The sequence below is a fragment of the Rhizoctonia solani genome, chromosome 1, assembly GCF_016906535.1.
Source record: "Rhizoctonia solani chromosome 1, complete sequence".
In the NCBI taxonomy this organism is placed as follows: domain Eukaryota; kingdom Fungi; phylum Basidiomycota; class Agaricomycetes; order Cantharellales; family Ceratobasidiaceae; genus Rhizoctonia; species Rhizoctonia solani.
Genome location: NC_057370.1, coordinates 1495886 through 1519641, shown reverse-complemented (window position 1 = coordinate 1519641; position 23756 = coordinate 1495886). Strand labels below are relative to the sequence as shown.

The 23756-nt window shown below is 49.3% G+C and overlaps 7 protein-coding genes across 7 annotated transcripts; 4 read left to right on the top strand and 3 right to left on the bottom strand.

Annotated features, from left to right (window-relative positions):
* Positions 1-205: 205 nt before the first annotated feature.
* RhiXN_03983 (uncharacterized protein) lies at positions 206-1715 on the bottom strand (the record flags this gene model as incomplete). Its single annotated transcript, XM_043323800.1, has 3 exons — positions 206-348; positions 400-1397; positions 1462-1715. The coding sequence occupies 3 exons, from the start codon at positions 1713-1715 to the stop codon at positions 206-208; spliced, it is 1395 nt and encodes a 464-aa protein (XP_043176219.1).
* A 529-nt stretch (positions 1716-2244) lies between these two features.
* RhiXN_03982 (uncharacterized protein) lies at positions 2245-2802 on the top strand (the record flags this gene model as incomplete). Its single annotated transcript, XM_043323799.1, has 1 exon — positions 2245-2802. The coding sequence occupies one exon, from the start codon at positions 2245-2247 to the stop codon at positions 2800-2802; it is 558 nt and encodes a 185-aa protein (XP_043176218.1).
* Positions 2803-6205: 3403 nt separating this feature from the next.
* On the bottom strand, positions 6206-11442 carry RhiXN_03981 (Ferric reductase like transmembrane component; the record flags this gene model as incomplete). Its single annotated transcript, XM_043323798.1, has 18 exons — positions 6206-7146; positions 7199-7340; positions 7392-7503; positions 7561-7648; positions 7700-7778; positions 7846-8260; positions 8321-8356; positions 8413-8618; positions 9129-9241; positions 9298-9650; positions 9708-10218; positions 10284-10446; positions 10500-10601; positions 10657-10787; positions 10848-10874; positions 10939-11261; positions 11312-11329; positions 11378-11442. The coding sequence occupies 18 exons, from the start codon at positions 11440-11442 to the stop codon at positions 6206-6208; spliced, it is 3825 nt and encodes a 1274-aa protein (XP_043176217.1).
* A 2238-nt stretch (positions 11443-13680) lies between these two features.
* On the top strand, positions 13681-15170 carry RhiXN_03980 (RNA recognition motif protein; the record flags this gene model as incomplete). The annotated part of the gene is made up of 4 exons (XM_043323797.1): positions 13681-14150; positions 14202-14299; positions 14352-14700; positions 14762-15170. The coding sequence occupies 4 exons, from the start codon at positions 13681-13683 to the stop codon at positions 15168-15170; spliced, it is 1326 nt and encodes a 441-aa protein (XP_043176216.1).
* A 47-nt stretch (positions 15171-15217) lies between these two features.
* Positions 15218-17372, bottom strand: RhiXN_03979 (prolyl 3,4-dihydroxylase ofd1; the record flags this gene model as incomplete). The annotated part of the gene is made up of 7 exons (XM_043323796.1): positions 15218-15592; positions 15643-16275; positions 16332-16410; positions 16462-16535; positions 16589-16818; positions 16869-17109; positions 17169-17372. 7 exons carry the CDS (start codon positions 17370-17372, stop codon positions 15218-15220), a joined length of 1836 nt encoding a protein of 611 aa, XP_043176215.1.
* Positions 17373-17890: 518 nt separating this feature from the next.
* Positions 17891-19248, top strand: RhiXN_03978 (2OG-Fe(II) oxygenase family protein; the record flags this gene model as incomplete). The annotated part of the gene is made up of 8 exons (XM_043323795.1): positions 17891-18132; positions 18182-18220; positions 18267-18433; positions 18491-18625; positions 18683-18705; positions 18764-18864; positions 18916-19014; positions 19068-19248. 8 exons carry the CDS (start codon positions 17891-17893, stop codon positions 19246-19248), a joined length of 987 nt encoding a protein of 328 aa, XP_043176214.1.
* A 232-nt stretch (positions 19249-19480) lies between these two features.
* RhiXN_03977 (Serine/threonine-protein phosphatase) lies at positions 19481-23545 on the top strand (the record flags this gene model as incomplete). Its single annotated transcript, XM_043323794.1, has 14 exons — positions 19481-19861; positions 19914-20103; positions 20156-20278; positions 20334-20527; positions 20578-20674; positions 20723-20800; positions 20853-21688; positions 21736-21887; positions 21945-21993; positions 22043-22118; positions 22184-22353; positions 22421-22584; positions 22649-22830; positions 22899-23545. The coding sequence occupies 14 exons, from the start codon at positions 19481-19483 to the stop codon at positions 23543-23545; spliced, it is 3339 nt and encodes a 1112-aa protein (XP_043176213.1).
* Between the last annotated feature and the right edge of the window lie 211 nt (positions 23546-23756).

The following is a 23756-nucleotide window of genomic DNA, read 5'->3' as shown; positions in this document are numbered from 1 at the left end:
ATATAGTGGATCGTCGTCGCTTACAGAACAAGTTGGCGCCGAATCAAATGCGTTTTAAGGTCGGCCGATCTGGTGGTTGCGTTGCTTCTTAGATCACCAGGCGGTGTGTTTGATAGTTTGATCACTCTATATACAATTCTATTATTGTAGAGGCTATCCAATGTAGTTTCTCGGGCATGGGTATACGGAGCATACTAATCAAAAACTACAATGTGTTAGTATCAAAGCCGCTTCCTTTCGAGCTCCCACTACGATAAGTACGCGCGGCTTTAACAAACGGCCGTGGGGGTGGAAATGCGGATGGGGAAGGGAAGACGTGATCGCCAAATTTAGATGGAGGCTCCGGAACTAAATAGCCAAGTCAATGATATGTATGCAGATTCCCGTCAAGATACGTACTCTTTCCTTTCTTAACAGGAGCTATGGCTGCACTCTCACTAACTGCTCGGGAGTGCATGGTAGGAACATTGGCCAAGCTAGCAGCAGGAACAGCTGCGGAGACAGGTCTAGGCGCCGATGCTGGTGCTGGTGGAGGCGGGGCACGACTTGGTGGCGGAAGCGGGGCAGTGCGAGCGGGCGGGTCAGCCGATGCAGGCCGGATAGGGGCACCTAGACGAGTAGCGGTCGGGGTCGCGATTGCTGGAGGAGCTGCAGGAGGAGATATGGATCGAGCGACATTCTCGGACACAGTCCGGTTGCGCACGGGAGGAGGAGGTGCTGGAGTACGGCCTGGAGGGGGAGGGGGAGGCTGCCTTGGTGCTGTAGATGGGGGCGGACTTGAAGGAGGAGGGGGAACTGCGCGCGCTGGTAGCGAAGGAGCTGCTCGAGGAGGTGCTGGAGGTGCACTTGGTGGAGCACTCGGTGGTGGGGGTACCTTCCGCCCAGGAAGAGCTGGGGCTACAGTATTGCTCCGTGCGGGAGGCGGAGGGACTGCTCGGATAGGAGGAAGGGGCGCGCTCTCTTCGGGTGAAGTTGCTCGTACGGATGGCGTTCGTGCTGGGAGTGTCGGTGGTGCTCGTGGTGGGGCAGGGGGAGGCGATACAGCGGCTGGTCGCGGAGGAGCAGGTGGTGGAGGTGCTGCTGGAGGGCGAGGCGGAGCTGCGGGAGGCACCGCGGGTGGTCGTGGAGGAGGGGCCGCAGGTGGACGCGGTGGGGCTGCTGCTGGAGGCCGTGGAGGAGGCGCGCGAGGAGGCGCAGATGGCGGTGCTGGAGGTACAGATGGCGGTGGAGGAGGTGCAGCTGGCGGTCTTGGTGGTGCGGCCGAAGGAGGAGCTGCTGGGGGACGTGGGGGCGGGCCGTCGGGGGCGGACGAGGGGGCGGCGCGGCCGGAGGTGCAGGAGGAGGTGCTGATGGAGCTCTTGGAACAGTAGGTGGTTTTCCTAGGGCCGGGGCTTTCGCTGTTTAAGATACAATGTGCGAATTCAGTTGTGAAATTAATCAAGTAGTGCTTGCTGTGAAGACATACCAGGTCCATTTTGTCCCGCTGGCTTTAACTTGGGTATTCCCCCAGCAAACAATCCACCCAGCTGAGGTCCCATTGAGGCCGCAGCCGCTGATACTCCTCCGCCCCCTCCTCCGCCCCCGCCTCCACCTCCACCCATCCCACCTCCCGACGGTTTCGCTCCTCCTTCAACAGCCGGTCCAGAGCGGTCATTTGTTTCAGCCTTCTTGAGTTTCTTCCCAGCCTGGATAGCGGCCAGTAACTGAGAGTCCATGGCAGCGGTGCGAACTGCGAACGGGGGTTATGACGGTCACGGTTCACGCGTTATATATCATGCACAGCCACGCATGTTATGTGATGTTATTACGGGAGCGCGCGACTCGCGGCGCAATCCTGTGCTTGCACATCACTGCGGCGCAGACTACCACTTCAGCACCATATCCATTGACGAGTGTATAATTATTTGAGAAACACCGATCTAGCGATCTTTATCCCGAAGGTCAATGACGTGGGCCCATAAACTGGGACTTTTTTTTCCTGGCTCGGGGAGGTTCGATCGAAAGCTTAGCCCCGCCGACAATCAAACTACTACTACCACTTATTTCCTACTAGGCATCTATTCATCCGCATCCAACGGCCGTCCGATGCAGATCTCGTCTGGGAATTTTCCCTTGTTGCGTCAGGGCCCAAACAGGCCGCTGAATTTGCGCCCGATTTCCGTATAAACAAGGTACGCCCGAAGCCCCTCTCTACAGCCGCCCTCCACCACACAAACACACCTAGACTTGCACAGCATCTCAAATATGCGTACTCGTACAGTCAAACCGCCCCCAGCTCGTTCTTCTCCTTACCCACGCCGTGAGCGAACTAAATCCACCAGGTTCACCTCCGTTTCAGACTCCAACACTCCGGCTCCACCCGTCGCTGCCGCCCCGGTGCAACATAAGCGTTCTCAACGCAAGCAACCGCCCACGGCCTCCGTCCCACCACCCATACTCAAATCACCATTGTTCAACGGAGTCAACCCTGCTCATCTAGTCCGAGCTTTGCGAGCCATCGGTCGTGGAAACTATGCAGACGCCCACGGCTTCCTTTACCTATGCATCGTCCAAGCTCGGAACGCTGCAGCTCACCGTGGAGGGGTGAGCTCGTTGGTCGTCTGTCTACTCATGCTCTACTCGGACAACTGGCTACGTCTAGGGGTTCCCAGTCGTGCTGTCATTTCGATGGAAGACGCGTTGATTGCTCAGGAGCAGATTGGCGAAGAGTCCGAGGAGGACCGGCAACATGCCACGCTGGCCGGCATCGAGCTCCGGGAGCTCATAGAATCTGGGAAGCCGGTCAGGGCTAACCTTGGCTAAAAGATTTGAAAGTTGATTTTTTGTTTTTTGTTTTTCATTTTCGTTCGCGCTCTTTGGTTTGCACCACTCTCAACTCCCTCTCATGCTCACTCATCATTTTCGGACCGGCTTGCACTCCCTCCCCACACCTGGACTTTATCGTTGTAACATTAGCTCGAACTTTTGGAGTGAACCTTGGAACAGGATTGTGTGTTCTTTTAGACTCTACCAGTGTATATTAGCATTCCCGATTTGAACAATGTTGGATTATTTTTTCGGGCCATGTTGAATGCCACAAAACCCGTAGAAACTGAGGTTGCCGGCTGTGACGCCAATCCATCGTTCATTTCGCGCCGATCATCACGTGGGACGACCCCACATCCGAGAAGTCTGTTCAGGTTACCGATCACCGAGAAAAGTTAACACATCTGCATTCCAAGCTTAGTGATGAATCACGTTATTCGGTATTCTCTGCCCCTAGTGTGCCAAGGGTGGTGAGTGTGGTGAACCAATACGAACAGAGAGTAATTGGCGTTTTAAATGCTTGGTGCAAGGTCGAAGTACCGAGTTGAGAGATATAGACGAGAAGGGAATCAACCACTGGCAACACTGTAGGGAGTACCTATTCAGAGGCACTTTACAATATGTCTTTATTATCGCTCTATCATCAGATTTCACCTGAACAGCGGGACCAAATTATAGTATTGCAAACGTCTGGTCCGGATCCAGGATGGTCTCATTTGTATATATTAGCCAGTCATTCTCCTCGTAAAACACGACATTATAGAACTTAAGCTTTCGAACAAGCAATGTTGGGAAACTTGTTCAAAAGCGCGGCTCGGGTGACCAAAAATGATTCTGTGGTAAGGAACTTTGACCTATTCTCCGGCGGAATTAATATCCCACAAAGTTCTCAATATCAGTTATCATTCCGAGTATTAAAAATAGCAGCTAGATGCGATTTAACCTTGTTGGTCTTTATCAGCGCATCAATAACAAATTTCGCGATGCTGTGTGGTTTAAGAATGTGGGTGTTTGGCCAGATTAAAATGTCAGCACCATTTCCGAGCATAGATAAGGAGTATGTGCCAAATCATATACGTTTACTCAGCCGGGTTGAATCCACATGATAGACTGGATGATCGGTTCCCTCCGTACGGTGTGATATACGTATTTTCATGATGTTCTTGTTTATCGAAGCGGCACACCAAGAAGCATTGCTTTCTAGTTGCCTCTCCTATAAGCCTCCTTGATCGCACTTGTCTCTCGTAAAATGCTTTAATTCTAAAAACGAATTATATTATGCGATTGTGTGTAAGGAAAATTTTGACGATCATATACTTACGCGAGTATGATTGCCACCCATGCCTAAATTGGACGTTCTGAACAACGCGGTCCTTTGGGGTTGTGATGTGGAAGAACTGCGCGCCCTCATAATGTTTAATCAACACTAGCTCAACTCAATCAAAATATTGAATTTCAGTAGCATTAGCACCAGTCGTTAATTTTCTTCACATTAGATGCAGGAGTACAATCAAGCTGAACAAAGAAGAGTCAAGGTCGATGTCGCGGCCTAGTGGTAATCTGGGTATAAGCTTATGTATCGGTCATCTGTTTAATAAGTAAGGCCAGGTCATACCATCGATACTAGTTCTTTTTCCATGGTCATGTAGAAAAGAAATGTGTGGTCTTTTTTTGTCAACTTAGTTACCTATTTTGGACCTAACACAAACAACGGAGCCGCCACTCTGGGGCTTACTATAAACAAGCCTCGCTCCTAGCCCCTAGGTCTATAAAAGCTGGCTCTGGGTCCCCTGCACTCTCACAACCTCCCACCACCACCTCTACAACGCATCTGAACTAGCTGGGCTTCAACAACCAGCTGGTTGCCGGCATCGATCCCCCTTTTCGACAACCCTCATCCTCGTATTCCCTATTTTCTTCGACGCCTCCCTTGCTATCGACAATTCCTTCCCCGTCTTCGCTCCCTCGACATCCTCCCACATGCCCATAACGCAATGAGCTAGTCACGACATCGCCGTATACCTGTATGCTGGTGATGCCTGTCTGTCTGGCGCCCTGCTCTCCTTCACCCTCACCCTCCCGCTCGCTCGCCTAGCCACAAGACCGACTCCGACTTCGACATTATTCATACATACAAGGTGTGCTGAGATTGTGTTGTGTTGTACGTGCAGGCTCGAAAAGATAGAGATAAAAAAAAAAAGAGGCAGAAAAAAGAGGCAGAAAAGAGGCAAAAAGAGGCAAAAAGAGACAGAGGAGTAACGAAAGAGAGCCCACCAGACCATTAGCCCAGCCGGTGCCCACCGGTAAGCGTTGAAGCCCACAACGAGTATAGAGCCCACAAGAAAAACAAAAGAAAAAAAAGGGTAGAAAACAAACGGAGGAGGCGCACTCCCGGATGGGGGCTCTCGGTCTGTGGTCTAGCGCAACCACTGCAAGCAGACCGAGGGCTCTGACATGCCGGTGCGTTGTTTCCTCTACATGTAGTACTAATCGAGAACTAACTGTCTGCACGCCACGGTCAAGGAACATGTCTGGAGTTGGAGGCGGGTAACAGTATTGTTATGGATTGGTATGTGAACCTATTTTTGCCTGTAGCCACGGCCCGCCATGTTACTGTTAGTTAGTAGTCGGACCATTCCTTATTGCCGATGGGCTCTAGCGTTTCATGAGGTTCATTCCCCTTGATCAATTAGTACAGATGGAAGGCGCATACAGCGGGGCTTTAATCATGACACATCGACGTAATGGGTGGCAAATGGCACACCCATCGTCTTTAATCTCGAAGCAACCCCTGCATCGAACTAAATAAATTTCCAACGTTTATTCCTCTAAATGTCGTATGTGTGGCGGCTATATGCAGTGTTGGTGCTTTATGTGTATATTAGCACTTGGCTGGGAATAAATCTGGTATTGTTCAGAGCGATTCGAGTAATAAAGCCAAGGTTTAGATAAGCGGGAGCATGCATGTTAACGTGCTGCAGCTTCTGGCCTTCGGAGAGTATCAGGAACAACCCTCTAGTAGGGTGTTAAGTCCGATTTATGACGCTATCGCCGATGAAGCATGGTTAATGATCAGCTGACTCGTCCTTAGGGCCTTGTATATGCACAACCAAAATCACGAGTCCAAGTTCAATTGCAAGCCTGCGTATTCGGTTATCACCAATACCACTGACTGTCAACGAGTGTGGGATTCTATGATACGAGTGCTATTTACATAGGTATACAGCGAGAGGATGTACAGTGGGTGATGGATAAGGTCATTCAACGGAAAGATATCGTTTGAGCTCCAAACACACATGCGGTAGGTAGCTGTACAAAGAGTTACTTGGAAAGTTCAAGGATCCAAAAGGAAGATATTGTAGTTCACTTGGGTACCAACTCTTACACCAGTTCTGTCTTGTCAAACCCCGCTGCCTGTACTTGGCAGACTGGGTGAAACCGACCCTGCGCCAGAGTTAGTTCTACTACCCTTTGTAGTCGCTCCAAAAGTAGATGTACGGATCATTCCAGTTGCTCGGGGCGGAACTGCTAGGTAGTCACGGGCCTCGTATGTAATTGATTGGCTCCCCATTGAATAATGGTAGAGGTCAGGTCCTATGTAAGAAAACCCTTGAGAAGCACCTGATGATGTTGTATACGACAAAGTCCTTGTCGATTCGTGACGAGCTAGCTCGGGTTTCCTAGGAGCCATGGAGGATGCAGCATCCGAATCGTGTGCAACCAAATTTCGATCCGAGGATACAATGGTGGAATTCTTGTTCGAGGTGGATTGACGGGTATCGATAAACAACTTAGGGGGTAGTAATGGCTTTTCCTCACGTTGTGGGAGCCCAGAGTCGCGTGAAAGGGGGGACGGAGATGCTCTGAAACCAGAATGTCCGTGGGTCCCCACATCCGATACGGGAGACGAGGATTGAGCGGATCTCGAGACAATCACAGGAGAAGCCATAAGTTTAGGTTGGTATATACCATACGGAATAGCAGGCACGGGCTCAACTTCACGGCTCCTGAACGCGAACGAGACGACAGCCCCTCGAACACTCCGGGCTTCGGCCTCGGAATCGTAGCTGATGTGGCTAGAACGCGACACGTCACGAGATTTGTGACGGGTGTGCCGTTTGGGGCCCGATCCAGAAACGAGAGAAGTCTTGTTACTTGGGGACGGCCGCACGGGAATTGTGCTTGGTTCGTCCGGTTTTGATTCTGGCTCATTTTCGGATACTATAGATTGTTCGTCTGGCTTATCGTTCCTCGGGAATGTAACAACACTAGTGCGATGGGATGAGCTTATTCGAAAACTTCGCGCATCAGTGGGTTTTGGAGGATGGTGGTTGAATGCGGCTGATCGTGAAGGTGAGTCTCTGCTTCGGATCAACCGACACAACTCACGTACCAAGGACGAGTAATACTCCAAGACTGAGGGGAATGAATTCTGCAGCAGTGTTAATCGATAGCGCAGAAGGCAGAAGAGTGAGCAAATCAAGAGCAAGAATACTGGCCACCCGGGCAACGCGAACGTCCATCATGACTTCAATCTGGTAACCATGATTAATAAATGGCCATCTGGGGAAGTGTAACGTGCACACCTTGTGGTGGAATTGGAGGAAGTGTGGAACAAGCAGGAAGAACGTCCGCCCCATGAAGTACAGCTCCAGTACAATATTCAAGAGACTAACAATGAGGGAAGTCAACAGAAAACTACAGGTGAAAATAAATGAGACTGTTCCCGGATTTCTAAATAATCTAGATACGTACTGGCGGCGGTAGCATAGGGAGAGTCCTGGGATTTGACGAACATCTCTAGTTGCGCCAATAGATATTGTGACGTGGGCTAATGTGGCACCTGGTTTTAAATAAGTCGCTATCACCGCATGGTTGCAAAGGATCGACATACCGAACGACATGACTAACAGAACCCAAGAACCTATCCGCTCGACTCTGCCAACCCCAAGGCGTTGTAAATCGAATGTAATCTATAAACGAATAGAGCCGATCAGTTGACAAGGCAGATAGATGAGCCAGGTTTGAAAAACACCCTACCCGAAGTAGTCCAGCCAGTTTACCACAAGAAACGCTTATCCCAGCCCAGGCGATAACAATGATACAGAGGACGTCTTTATCAGAACTTTGAAAATCCAACAACGAGAGGAAACTGGTTAATATTGCCAGCGTGAAAGCCGCAGTCAACACCACCGAAAGATGGCGAGTTCCCTCGGGCCTGTCCGAGGCCATTCGAGTTGAATTTTCAAGAGTGCTACGAAGCCAGTTTTGAACATGATTCCCCTCTTCAAGATCTATGTTTTTTTCTTGTCTTTCAGATATTGTTATGAGTATTGGCTTTCGCAAGACAGCCCTAATCACATGAGCAGTAAATGGGTGTCGGAAGATGGCAAGAGCTAGGTAGCGAAGACAAGCGATAAAGGTCCATCCAAGAAAGAATGCCGATATAGTTCGACTGTTTAAAAAGAAAAACAAGTCAGCTCAGTGGCCTGCAGGATCTGTCCTTCGCACATACAGATCGGGGCGGTCAACAAATTCTTGAGAGGACGGGCTTTCTAACACAGCTATTTAACCAAATAGAAATACACAACGGTCAAAACTCCCCACCTAACCCCAGGTTGACCAAGGAGGATGCATATGATGAAACGAAAGACATTGTTGAAAGTGAAAGGTAACGAAATCGGGCCGGCCTTGATATAATAAAGCAGAAGAGAGACCAGCTCAGCGGTCAGAGGCAAATTGATCGAGAGGGCATGCACGAATGCCCAACCAAAATCGATGAGGTTAAAAGCAGGATACCATTTGAATGAGATCTGAAAACCAATCGTTGTGAAAGGGGCTGTCTAAAAGCCCCTGGTCATCGGGGACGGATGGATTCCGGATGGAAGAAGTTCTGGAGTGATACGACATAAAATCAGCGTGGCAACCATCCCAAATATAGTAAATCATAGTTACCAAGTGAGGCAGATCCTGGATCGAGGTGCATGAGTCAGCAGGAACCGAAGATGGGAATCAGCTACATTTATCTCCAGGTAGGAGGTATTAAAACACGGACTAGCTGCTACCTTTGTATGACGAATAGATGTCAAGGTACAAATACATTCGCGCCCGTTGTTCATGACGTATCTTGGCTCAAACTGCAGAATTTCAGATACGGAAAATAGCCCCTTCAATTAAGTTCAAGTACTGATAGCAACAGAGAGCTCCCATCGAAACCGTGCCGAAAATCCGAACACTCTACACATCTCACCAACCAAATGTCTTGAAATTCACCCACTCGTTAGTACACTGATTAACTGCGCACGCTGTTTCCGATTACTAACCTCCAGGTGAAGCGTTGTGCGAGCTGATCCTCTAAGGACTGCGGCTGGCTGTGCTTCTTTGCACGCTACAAGGGCATCGCGGGTTGCGTCAGCTAGTGCGGAGGGGCCAGATACTGCAAGGATCGGGGAAATGTTAGTACTCAAATTGGATAAGTTCTACCATGCCTACCATCAATGGAAACCCGCCCGCTAGCGCAGTTCAATTCGTCTTTGAGTATTATGCCGATATCCGGGCGACCGCTGAATATTCTTGCCTTTCGCGAGCTCGCGAGAGACGTTGTGGAGATTTCACCTAGAGATTCTTTGTTTTTAATCAATATCGTGTCTCCTAGTTCATTATCGCGGGGGAGTTGTGGAAGGCTCCGTTGTGTGACATAGATGTTGAGACTAAGTTGCAGTGCGGGCGGGCAATCTTGTAGCGCTTGTTGCAGGAGATTATCAACCCAATCCACATGCGAGGAGTTCCGAATAACCCATACGAATAATACCCTCTGGGCAACTCCATTGCCCGACTTGACTTGGCTAGGGTGGACGAACTGAATTGAGGTTCGATACCGCAGGTAGAGTGACTGAACTCACCGGACAAGATCTAGAAGAAGTGAAATAGTGTATGAGACACCGCTACCACCGGCTATGAGTATAGATGTTGTGTAATGCGAAAGGCGAGGAGGCGCTCCATATGGTCCATCTATAACAACAGGGACAGATTGGCGCGTCTCGGATGCTTCAAGCAGCTTCCTAGTGAACCCGTCTCTACCTCTAATGATAAAGACTACTTCCTGAGAGCGCCCTTCTTTTTGAATATCTTCGGAGTATACGCTTGCAATAGTGAAAGGGTGTGCTTCAAAGGGAAGTCTGGCTATTGATGGGGCGACGATGTATGCATGCTGACCACTCCTCCATTTGAAAGATCGACGAACTGTGAGACGAACCGTATCGCTCGAGACGCGCTCTAGAGTGGCATCTTCCAACCTTTTTCCTGATGGAAGTATGCAAGTCCATAGTTTGTTGATAACAATCACTCTCAACACCCGGAGCAATCGATCAATAGCCCAAATCGCCAAGGCTGGCCAAAAGCGGTATTTGACTTCTAATTAGTGGAGTGTTTGATGAGCAAGCTTCGATCACAAAATTATAGTAGCGTGAGCAACCCACCTGGTACATGTAACAGCCCGAAAATAAGATACATAGCTACGAGTATGATATGTGAAATAAGAAAGCCTTCGTATGCCATGTTCCGAATTGGCCGAACTGAGAGAAGGGCGGCAAGCGAAAAGGCAGCCATAGATACCACTCCGAAGCGAATATCAATCTCTTCCTATCAACACCATCAATATTATCTCAAAAAGAAAAATACTAAAGAGGTCACACCAAGGAGGCATATCCATGAAGTCCAAGTCTCCATCGACCAAATGCATGTACCCAGATTAATATCAGGGTAGACCGGGCCGATGCTCTATGGAGGACATTGAGCTGCATGAAGAGTAAGTTATTCTAAGCTTCTGGACTTGTCACATTATTAGAGCACCTTTTCGTAGCCAATGCCAGTCAACAGAGTAACGATGTTATTCTTTCCAGCAAGCGCAACGATAAGGGGTGTCTGGGAAGTTGCAAGGTGTGCCGCACGATTCGCCCAAAGCCCTACAGTAAGCCTTCGGCCTGTATAGAACGATGCGATAAGGATCTAATAAAAAAAAATACGGGTATTTGGATACTTACTATTGATAAAGGTCCAGATTAACAGAGCTGAGAAGCGGATCGAAGCAGGTCAACCTTATGGTTCAAAAACAACCGATCAGGGCTTTCTTACCCGCAAGATAGCCAATAGTGATAGTTATTTCGGCAACATTCATTCTATGTAGTCGATGAAAAGGTGTACGAATGCGAAAGAAAATTTTTTGCATGCCGCTCAATGTGGCCGAAGGAATGTTCCGAAGGGCCCGAGGGGAGACGTTCGTACCGGGCTGAATCCCTGACCGGAGAGAGCCTTTCTCGTCAACGCTTTCATTCAAGGTACTCAGAGAGCGTTGGGCGAAGTGCTTTGAGTAGTATGCCATGACAAGAGAGGCTAAATGGAACAGGACTGCAAGAGCGATGAAACTGCTGACGGCCCACCATAGCTCTAGAGGGTAACTTGGTTCCTAAGTAAGCATATTGAAACCAGAATGTCATAGAAAACCTACTATTTTTGCTGCCATTTGCTGTGGCGTACTTTAAGCAACACATCTTATGCATGGCGGAACACATACCTGTAGGCTCGTGATGGGCTAATAGAACTAATCGCGACTGGCGCGCCGGGAACGGGAGTTGACATTTTCAGCTCGGGAATAAATGAATAAAGGAGAGAAAAGACGCTTGAAGCTGTGCTTAGCTCTTAGTCGATCCGTTTACATTTATATGCCACTCACTCCCGAAAATGCAAATGGTGAAGTTGGCTGAAATGAGAGCATGTGAGCAGATATCGAAAGAACCTTGCAGACACTATATGGGAGCAGGCTGGAATTGGTACAATATCAGAATTTGACCGAATTTGGCCATGGTTCTGAGGTCTAAGATTAGGACTAACGCGGTAAAATATCTGAAGCTTAGTTGGCAAATGTAATGAAAAGCGAAACAAAGAACTATCTTCGGATAATGTACTTCATGGTACCCAGAATTTCTCGCAACACGAGTGACGAGGAGTGTCACGCGGTCATTGCTGCTGATGATAGCTCACCGAAGGGTGGATGCATGCGGGCCAGCCTCGGGGAAGGAGGGTCGGAAGCCTGTATTCAACCTGCGCAAATCGGGGCCGGCTCTTGCTTCCCGGCTCTTATCATTCACGACAATTGGGTGATAGCAATGATCATGGGTCAGCAACACTACTCACACAGGAAATGTAAGGGTATATGCGTAAATCTTAGCAGTAATGCGTGCCGGGCAAGGCACACGGAATGATGAGATGTTTAGTTCATGTGTTCAAATTTCCAATGGATGAGATAAATGACGCATTCAGAGTCAACGGAATCACTTCGCAGATAGTAGCCGCGTGACATCCAGGTTCTGAACAAATATTACAAACGTTAATCCGAATGTGGCGCGGTTCATCGTGGTAATTGCGTGAGATTGTCAAGGGCATACAAGGTAAGTTTTTATCAATTTACTCGTACACCATTGGAGATAAGCCAATCGCGCCATCTGGATCGAAGTATTGGGTCTAAACAGTCTGCCGCCAAGGTCTCTTCTCCATGAGGCGACAGGTATGTGCCTGACTGAAGGTTCTGTGTTATCATACCACGCGCAATTGTCTTCGCTCCTAGCCTAAAAGTGTCAGTTTCACATGAAAATTACTCTTCACAAGACCTGCCTTCTTCCATAGATGTTGTGAATGGGAACATTGGCATCACATAAGCCATAAATTGACGCCATAACCAGGAGGTCTCGCGGGAAAGACCTGTTTGTGGAACAAATCCTAAGAATTGGAATCTTGTTTAAATATTGAACTTCAGTGATTGGTAGGCGCAATTTACCTGGGCTAATAGCAATTACTGTCGCTCGTGATTTCGTATCTCCCGCCTTAGCGAAGGCGTCATCTACGATCTTGAACAAATGCATTTGCACCAATTTACTAATTGAATACGCCGACATTGGTTTCCAAGGGTTTCCGTTAAGTAGGGAATCAATGGATGACGGGGATACTTCGTACTCTGCTAAAAATGGGTCACACAGTATGACAACAAGGTGTGAACGTCACTTACGTTGGGCTGCTTTCTTGTGTAGCGAGGAGGCAACGAATACTATCCGAGAACATGCCATACCGCCGGCCGGCTCCAGAAGCCGTTGCCAAAAACACTCAAGCAGTAGCCCTTGGCTCAGGACATTAACTTGAAGCGTTTGTTCAATTCCAGAGGGACCAACAACACGATTCGCGTACATGGCACCCGCACAAAGAAGGAGTACCGAAATTCTTTCAGAATAAGTCTCCAGTACATGAGTCGCAAATTTCCGAATGGAATCATTGTTTGTGAGCTCAAGTTCAAAAAGATCAAGTTTGCTGACATTTGGGATCTCCGCAAATCGTGCTGGTATGAGAGGATTACTAGGGTTCCGGCACCCTAGTACGAGTATGATGTCGTCTTCGGACTGTTCAACGTAATGAGTTAAAGCTTTAAGCCCCTGGGATACGATTATCAGGTATAGGTCAAGTGTTCTCAACTAAACTTATTTCACCAAGCCAGAGCTCCCTGGTTGCCGCGAGCAATCGCGATTTGCAAGTTGATTCAATACCTCGAGTAAGCCATGGCATCATGTACGAATTGGCACTGTACCTCCAGTGGCCACCACAAGGATGGGCTCTTTCTTAGGTATATATTGAGCTTGTATTTGAGCTTCCATTTATATTGCTAGTTTATTGGATATATCGATGTAAAATAAAATAGCAATTACACTCGTCCCGGTGTAGTGAATTGGTGTGGTGGATATAATCAAGGTCAACTTGGCGCTTGGTGACTATCCAATTCGTCAGGGTCTTGACCAAATCCAATTATTTTTGAGGCTTGCATTGCTCTTTACCATGGCCAAACCGGCTACATTCCCATCTGCCAAGTTAAAAAGGTCGGACGCTCAAAATGCCACGGAAATTGAATCTACAATCGTTGAGGCTATTCCATCGGACTCCCACGAAGCTATCCGCGGTGAATCGGATGTTGAGAATGAAGCCAACGACGAGCCCGGGCCAGAGGTAGAAGTGCTATCCCATGCGGCTCAACGAAAGGCCAAAAAGCGGAAGCTGAAGGAGTCCCAAAACATCACTGATGGAGAGGCCATAAACACGAAACGGCATGCAAAATCGCAGACTCAGCCAAATGATAAACCGGATCTACCCCCTCGTCAAAATTCAGTTTGGGTCGGCAATCTTAGCTTCAAGACTACCGAATCTCAATTGAAATCATTCTTTGCTGACGCTGGAGAAGTATCTCGCATACATATGCCCAAGAAAATCGACGTTGGTCAAGGACGGGGGATGAGAGGAGAGAACCGAGGGTGAGCGCAGTAGACGGGTGATCTACAATTGGCTAAATTTTGGTTGTGTAGATTTGCCTATGTTGACTTTACTACTCCAGAGGCCCAGACTATTGCTATTACATTATCGGAGAAGAATTTAGATGGGCGTAGGCTATTGATTAAGAAGGGTGAGTAAGGCACAGATTTTTATGAACAAGGTGCTTATCTGGCTCCTTTTAGGTGACGATTTTGCTGGTCGACCAAGCGTACCAAAAACCGAAGGCGGCTCCGCAGGAGAAGAAGAAGAAAAGGCACCTGCTAAACCAACGCCGAATACTCACTCTAAGACAGCCCAGAAGATCCTTGCAGCGCAGAAGCAGCCAGCAGCACAGACATTATTCATGGGCAACTTGCCCTTCGAGACCAAAGAAGATGATATTAGACAGATGATTGAGGGACATGGCCTTCCCAGTGACCTGGAAGAGCAATTCAAGAAGGATGGAGCTGCAAAAAATCCAGGCGGAAAACCTCAGAGGTGGCTCAAGAAGATACGTATGGGCACGTTCGAAGACAGTGGCCTGTGTAAAGGGTAAGTGTGTGGTATTAATTCGATGAATATATTGAATCGACCATTTATTTGAACAATACAGATGGGCATTCCTTGATTTTCTCAACACTGCATATGCAACAGCCGTCCTAGTCAACCCTCGGAACCACCATTTCAATGGACGTAAACTTGTTCTTGAGTACGGATCCCCTGATGCAGTTCGGCGAGGAGGTGGTGGTCCACGACCAAATAAACGCAATATGGAGAAAGAAGAAGCAAAAGAAACCCCGAGAGCAGCCAAGAAGCGTAAGTTTGCAGAGTCCAACGCGGAAAATCCCGATGAAAAGGAGGGGGTGGTTGAATCCCCTCAAAGACCCAAGTCCAAAGGAGATGACCAGTACGTGCGTGCCAAAGACGGTCGGTTGCGACCGAAACCTGGTGCAGCACTTGCAATGGCTAAGAAAGAGACGGTTGCAATTGTTCCCAGTACAGGGAAGAGGACGGTGTTTTGATTTTTTTGTACACTACTATACATGTTTTTGTTTTGTGAAAATTTATCTCAATCATCGCCCGCCTCGTTATCATCTTCGTCGTCGTTATCGTCATCGTCTCCTAACATAGCAACCTCCCACTCTGACGAGATGTCCCAGCGACTAACGGGAGCAGAAGCAGACACATACTTTACGAACTTTAAAACACCGGCGTCGCGAAGCGCGATCACCAAGTGGTTGAAGTTCGGATATACAGTTAGGAGAGTGCCGTCGCCGTCCTCGTCCTCGTCATCTGACTCTGGCTCAGCTTTTGCTTTTCCCTTGCCTTTAGGATCAGCAGCTTTCGTAGCTTCCTTGCTCGCGGCTTTACTGGATTTAGATTTAGCGTTTGTGGTCTTGTATACCTCGGGGTCATCTCCCCCTTCGTGAGGTGCCATGTAACACTACAAGTCCATCAGAATCAGGGTGGACATACAGGACCATGTGAGCTTACCTCCCATCCACCCCAATTCTCATTATCCCATCCACCCTCATTCGCAGCGCCGGGAGTAAGTCCCAAGCATACATCCAGCCTGTTCTCGTCCTCATTCGCACCTGCTAGCGTATAATCTAGCCCAGGCCTGAACCTCCGTGCTGTGACTGCATAGCCAATCGGAATGACCTGTGCGACAACAGCAAGCCACGAGCGGAACGCAGCGGACGAAAATAGCTCGGTACGAAGTCGGTGGATGATCGTGCCAACCCCAGATTGACCCGCGAGTTCGTCAGTGTCTCGATAGTATCTGAGTCTGTGTGGCGGGCCGGCTAATTCCCACCCTGGTAGGTCGCTTCCATAGTCATGAGAGGGTATCTGTTTGTCAGAGCGATAAGCAATGTTGGATTTGATGTCCAATTCTTTTAGCCCTGATTCTAGCTCTGCGGCAAGAGTTTCCTTGAGGAACATGTGCAAGTCAAGACTGGATTTTTCCGCAAACTTGGCATTGAGGGTAGCGATGGCTCGGGCCTCAAGGTAGATGGGGTTCAGGAATTGAGACAAGTATTCCTTGTCGTTGTCACTTAGTATCAATTCTTCAGTGGACGAGGGGACGCCGAGATCGTATTGAAGCTGTGCTTTGGTTGAGGTAGACTATTAGGCCGAATTGATGTTAATTCAAAACTAAATATTGCGCAAAACATGCTCACAAGCTGCTGGAGAGAACTTTTTTCCTTTGGCACATCTTCTGGGTCATAATCATCCTCCCCTTCCTGAGGGCGGTGAAACCTACAAAGATCTTAGGGGGACCAACGCCTATACATACACCCACTCACTTACCACCCACTAATGCTAAGGCGTTGTCTCTGACTACCGCCCTCATCTACAACCACTTCCTCTACCGAGTGAAAGCTCTGTACACAATATGTCAGCTCAAATCAGAATTTTACGAGGCCGCCGAACTCACTCGGCCGGGCTGAATTTCAAAGAAAATAAACTGATTCCATGAAGGTGGTATAACTTTAGTAGGCTTGCATTCAGGCTCAAGGCTTCCATCTGGCAAGGTTTTAACTGGGTAAAGCTCTAATGCGCCTCCCCATTCTGGTTTCCAAGGTTCTTCAAGGGGTAGTGGCATATAGAGGATATATGAGACCCGTCGAGTACCAATAACGTCGTCGTGGTTCAGTAAATGGCATCCTAGCTATTTCGTTAGTCACATTCGGATATAAAAGCTGCATTTAACATACCTTTTCTATAAGAGTTAACCGACATGTCTTGTTTCTTTCCCGACAGGGGTCCACACCCCGTCACATCTCGCATAAACTGCCGGAAATCGGGCGAATATAGTGCCTCACGGAGCTTCAATAGCGAAGGAAAAGAGCCTGCTGCTCGGGCGTGAGGTATGACAACGAAGCAAGATCGCCTGTTTGGTGAACCTGTCGAAACGCTCAGTTGGCCGTAGTAGAAGATCAGCCCGAACCAATTTACCTTGTATATATCAGTCTCCTTTTCTGTAAACCTCACATTATCCAGAATTTCATCTTTACTGCCTTCAACAGCTCGTCCGAAAACAACGAAGGAACAACAGCATGTTTATAAGGCCCAGATTCAGCATACTGTGCATTCAGCCCAGCAACATTTGTTTCGTCCAGTAAACCAGGATAAAACTCGTATCCCGCAGCATTCGTCTTGCGCCGCTTGGGATCAGGTGTATCGGCAGGAACAGAAGGTGAAAGCGGACGGGCGACCATTATAGTATACAGTATTTTTCTCAATGGTCGATTCGTTTCGTTCTGTTGTCGAGGCCCAAGTCAAAATTTGAACCCGATCGTGATCAGACCCGCGCACGTGTCGTGTCGATCAGGCTGGCTTCTTCTCAACCGCCGGCGGGCCCGAAATTGTGCGGGGGGGGGCAGTTGGCAAAGTCAAACCCAACCCATCGCGTGTATAGGGGGCCACAGTATTGTACCAGGGACTAGATTTACTTCTTTCAAGGCAGCCCATGCCCCATTTGCAAGTGTAATCTCATCAATACGTGCTTCTTTATATCTCCAAATATGTATAAAAAGCCGAGAGATCGGATAGTTTGCGCGCACATGGACCCAGAAAATGAACCCATTGAACCTCGCAAACATGGCTCGGAGATTCTCCGCGCTAATGTCCAGTGCACGGGCCATTTGCCTGCGTCATAGGTAGAAAGGACCCCGCATACCGTTCTAAGGATTTGAAATACATTGCCTCCGGGTTTCACTACCCCTTGTTGACCGAGATGGCGAGCGTCGATATTCCCTCGATCGATTTTTCAAAACTACCGGATTCCAAGGATGTATCGGCCGCGATGTCCAATCTTGGGTTTCTATTCATAAAGAATGCAGATGTGCCCAATCAGGAACTTGTCCAGGATATGTTTGCTATTAGCCAGGGTTTCTTTGAAGGAGAATCGTTGGAGGAAAAAGAAAAGGTTTCAGTGACCGTGCAGAACAGGGGTTGGATAGGAAATCGGCAAGAAGCGTAAGTGTTGAGTTTTGTACATATGCAGTACATTTGATACCGCGTTTAGTCTGGACACAAAAGTACATCCCACAGGCGACCTTAAAGAGTAATCGACAGGAGCATTCATCTTGACATCTTAGTATACTGATCAGGATCGACAGGGCGTTCAATCTCTCGAAATTTACGACCAAAGGCCAACCGATGCAACCCTTGCCACCAACGCTTGACAAGCACGTAAAGACTATTTCAGCATTCATGCAAAGTTGCCACGAGCTTTCCATGCGACTTCTCAAATGCTTTGCGCAAACACTACAGGCTAGTTCTTTGACTTCTCGAGCACCCTATTACTGAAGCTTGTTTCGTGCGTAGCTGCCAGATGACTATTTTACTTCTCGACATGCGTACAATAGCCAACATAGCTCGATTCTCCGGTTATTGTACTACCCGCCATCTAATTTATCAGAAGATCAAGTTCAGGGCCAAATACGTGCGGGTGCACACTCGGATTATGGTGCGTAACTCTTTTATAGCAAGAGCGGGCATATATAGGTCTGACACACTAGCACAGGCTCTTTGACGCTTTTATTCCAGGTAATGTACTTGGATCAGATCGAAAAGGATAAATGTAGACCCAAATACACACAAGTAGAAGTCGCTCGGCGGATTACAAGTTCAACTCCCAAACGGGGAATGGCTAGATGCCCCTGTCGTCGATGACGCTGTGCTTGTCAATATTGGCGATCTGTTTGAGTGGGTATAGTTTAGTTCAGCCATTTCGGTTCTCGACCAACTCAATTTCAGCTTCTGGTCTGGAGGCCGATACCCGAGCACGGTGCATAGAGTCGCCCTCCCGACGGGTCGAGAAGCGTCCCAGGGCCGATACTCGATCGCGTACTTCCTGTAGGCTGCCAAGCGTCGGAGTTCATTCGTATTAATTAACACGTAGGGGCCAGACACCCGACAGACGACGTTCTCTTATCTCGTATTCCGATCAAAGATGATGACAAAGAAGAACAACACGCACGTAACAGCGTGTACGAACGGTTCGGGGTTGATGCGGATGAAAAGATGAGTGCGCGGGAGTGGCTCGATCGCAGATTGGCCCCGACGTACAAGTCTCGGAAGGATGAATGACGGTGCCTTGTATACATAAAGTTTGTTTTGATCGCAAGGGAGCCGGCGGGGGAGAATTACATTTCACGTGGCTGTGTGGTGGTGTCTGGGGTCTTCTTGCAAAACAGAGGCGAGAAGGCTTGCGTGACCATTCAATCGAGGTTTGAGATTGACGACAACTGGGCCGAACCCGCCATCGCATCGCGCAAGAAAGAGATCCTAGCGCGTTGAGAGCCCAAAGCGAGGGAGCGATATGAACGGAGGGATGCACGTGAACGGAGACTCGGACAGCCAGGCCGGTCCTTCATCGTCATCGTCGTCTTCTGCGACAGGCCGCGATGGACCAGGGCCAGACCCAACACTACACATGGATTCCTACTCGCTCGACGAACTGCCAGAGCTTATCGAGCAGCAGCCTACAATCCAGGCTGAAATCCGCACCACGGTTTCTCCCAGCGAACTCCACTCGCTCTCGCCCCACCCCATTCCCCTCGACACCGACGGCCGACCGATGCACAGCCCCGACACTCTCGACGACGGCCTCGGCATGGCTGTCGATGCACACATGGGCGAGGGGGAAGACGACTGGGCCCCGGCGGAGGAGTGGGCTACCGCCGAGATGCGCCGAGTCAAGGTTCGTCTGTTCTCGTTATCTCGTCCGTCTCTGACCCCTTCCCCCCTTCCAGGTATACGAGCTCAAGGGCGCGTGCTGGAATGACCGTGGCACGGGCATGTGTTCCGCAGACTATGACGATACAACAGAAAAGGCGGTCATTCTGGTGAAAAGCGAATTCACAGACGTAGAGCTCTTGCGCTGTGAGATTCAGGCCCAGGACGTATACCAGCGCCAACAGGGCGAGCAGGGTGACCTCGGTCGTATGTGCTGTTATCCCCGATCCTCGTCTCTCCCTCATATCTTCGCCCTCAGAGACCCTAATCGTATGGACCGAACCCAACGGCACCGACTTTGCTCTCAGCTTCCAAGACCTCGACGGTTGTGGTGAAATATGGGACTTTATTCAAGAGGTCCAGCGCCATTTGCGAGGCAAACGTATGTCGTCTTTCATTTGTGCCACCGCTCGTGTGCCATGCTCATGACCACCTAGAGGACCCAACATCCTCATCTCCTCCCTCTACCCCCAAAGTATCTCTCGAGCGTCGTTTTGCACAATCTTTCATGCAGGCCGGCCAAATTCCGCCTCCGGAATTCAACAACATAGGTGACATTGACCGAGCAATCAAGTTCCTGTCCAAGAACCCGGCGTTGAAGGAGAAGATTTGCGAGACCCTAGTGTATCAGGTAACATCATCTGTCGACGATAAGAAACTCTCTCTCATACATTCCCTTAGAAATTCATTTGCTCACTCATAGAGTTATTCTGTGAGGCGGAACGATCCGAGTCTTTACAGCATTTGCACACACTATGCAGAATCATGCAGACAATCAGTAGGAATTTCACTTGTCTGCTTGAGCGAATTTTAACCGAAATTTCAGTTATGCTTAATGAACACCCCATGTATGAACACATGTTGTCAGATGAAATATTCCCCGGCGTCCTTGGCATGTTAGAATGTCAGTCGAGATCATAGTTTGGAGCCAAGCATTCGCTAATTTTATTTGTTAGATGATCCCGAGTTTCCCGACCACAAGGCATCCTACCGGCATTTCCTATCCTATGTAGCCCACTACCGCGAGGCAGTCCCAATTCGAGATAGCGTTGTACGCAAAAAGATTCACCAAACATACCGCCTGCTATTCCTTAAGGATGTTGTCTTGGCGAGGATGCTGGATGATCCCACATTCAACATTCTCAATTCGTTTATTATCTTCAACCAAATGGATATTGTCACTCACTTTCAGCATGAGGAGACCATTTTGCCCAGGATGTTCTCAGCGTTCCCCCGGCTGTTTACCAAGGACGGAAAATCGAGCTTGGAGACGCACGAAGATCCCACAAACATCCCATCCGACTTTCAGCCTCAACTTAATGGTGCTGGGAATTCCTCACCAGTCATTGGGCCCATGCCCTCACCCGACTATTCCGCTATTTCCTCCGACCAAGACACGCGGCGGAAGGACATTATTCGCATGACCCACCAGCTTTGTTCTACCGCCAAGAACGTCCAGGTCACCACTCGATTCGCGTTGTACAGACTACTCGTCGATCGAGGTGTGCTCTACGCCATCCAATGGGCATTTTCTGTCCATAATCCCAATCCGGACATGGTCTCGGTACAGCATCTATGTGGCGATATCTTGTTGAGCGTAATGGAATATGACCCACACGGCGTGAGACAAAATATTCTGCAACACTCGGAAGCTGGGGTGCGAACATTATTGGAGCAGATGATCGCAACAATGGGTTCGACCAAGGATCTGGCCTTGCGGAGCCAAATTTCAGATGCACTTAGGGTATTATTGGAGGTACAGGGCGCAGGGGGTGACATGTCTGTGGGCGAGGTAAGTCACTTTACGTCGATCGCTCATCGGCTGCTAATGACGTATAGCGATCTGGTGTTTCTGCCGCTGCCAAGGCCGCAATGGGCCGACGAGAAGATCCAGCGACGGAACGATTCCTGCAATACTTTTACGAGCAGTGCATTATTTCGCTTTATAAGCCCGTTCTGGCCCTCCCGGACTTTACGGCCTTGCAAGGCAGGTGGGCTTTCGTGTGACATAAACAAACTGTGCTAATAGTTAGTGCCACGTGTTTCAGGGGCTGCTTTGAACGCACCCAAGGAGCACATGGCACAATTTCTGTTCTTGTGTGACCTCTTGTCAAATTTCGTCGTGCAGCACGGGCATCGTTGTCAGTTTTACATTTGCGCTTCGAATATCGCGCTCAAACTGGCCTCGCTGCTCTCGTCGCGGGAAAAGCATGTTCGTCTTGGTACGCGCTAGTCTCCTCCACTCGATAACTCATTTTGGCTGACATTGTCCGCGCGTACTTGTCAGCCGCATTGCGTGTATTCCGAGCTTGTTTCAGGACACCTAATCAGTTTGTCACGCGACATCTGATTAAGCAAGATGTCGTGCTTCCTATCATCGAATTAACGGCGCGGGAGTCGAGGCGAGATAACATGCTCAGCTCGACCTGTCAAGAGTTTTTCGAATATATCCGTCGGGTAAGCGCGTGGCCGGGGGTGTGCGTGTGCGTGACCTGTGACCAGCTCCGCTAATACATTGCGATAGGAGAATCTTCGTCTTGTGATCGACTATATGATAGACAAACACGAGGCCCGGGTCCGAGAATTGGCGAAACATCCAATGGTCGGTATGCGCTTTGCGGGGATTATTTTAAGATGGGAGCAGAACCATGAAGAGCCGCCGTCGACAGAGTCGGTCGCCAATTCGACGTAAGTGACTTTTATACTACTTCGCGTCTATTAATTTACTCATCTCGTTTATTTAACCTGACAGAAATGGCAACAGCACACGACGATGGGGTTCCGGCCGACACATGGACTCGGAGGAAGAAGATTACTTCAACGGCGCAGACGACGAGACGACCGAAGTTCCACTGAAATGGGCACCAGTTCAAGTGCCGCCCGTGAACCAGCTGAAGCGAAAGCGGGCGCGCGTTGCACTGGGAGCGGGTGCACGTGGGCGCGCCGGATCGGACGGGAGCGGGTCGACGCCGTCTTTCAGCCGATCAAACCACCATCGGCAGGACTACTGGGTCTATCCGGATACGAAGACGAAGGGGAAGGGGAAGAGGAGGACGAAGATATGAACGCCAACGCGGACGGCACACTCGGGTTCCAAAATGTGCTTTCTCCCTCGCCCATGTCGGTCGATGCTGTGTCTTCACCGAAAGATTCTTCATCTTCAAGTGGGTCGCCCGGAAGTCTGGAACGTGAACGCAAGTTGACTCGGTCTGCAGCGTTTATTGCTGATAGCCCGACCGCGGCTCGGCTTGCCGATATGCAGTCGGACTCTGTCGGTAATTCAGATCAGATGGATACGTTCCCGACGTTGTTGGAAGGCGGGCCACCGCCTCTGGCGCAGCTCCGCGCCGAGAAGCGGCGAAGAGAGGAAGAAGAAGACGAGTTGCTGGCTCTGTACAGCAACGGCAAGCGTGCTGAAGGTTCGAAAGCGAGTGCGAATGGGCCCGGTGCAGGACAAGGACCTGATGTCGAAGAGGACACGTTCCCGCTGGCTGGGAAGGCGGGCGCACCAGAGGGTGGAACTAAAAAGATCAAGCTGAGCCTGGGCAAGGGGGCTGCGGCCGTAGCAGCCGGTTCGCCAGCACCGTCCATGTCCCCGACCCCAACGAGTAGCTCAACGCCGCCGTCGACGGATAGCGGAGGTGGTTAGATTGGACATTTGTATAGGATATATGCGTTTCTATAGTTGTGCTTTTTTTTTTCTCTCTCTCTCTCTATTTTTTCTTCTTTGTTTGCCTCTCTCTCCAGCTGTTCATATGTTGTTTGGCACAATATGTTATATGCAATGTACCTCATATAGCCCGTCATCAAGTTTGGACTGTTTTGAGCTCGAGCCGCAGTGACGTCGTCCGAGACATGAC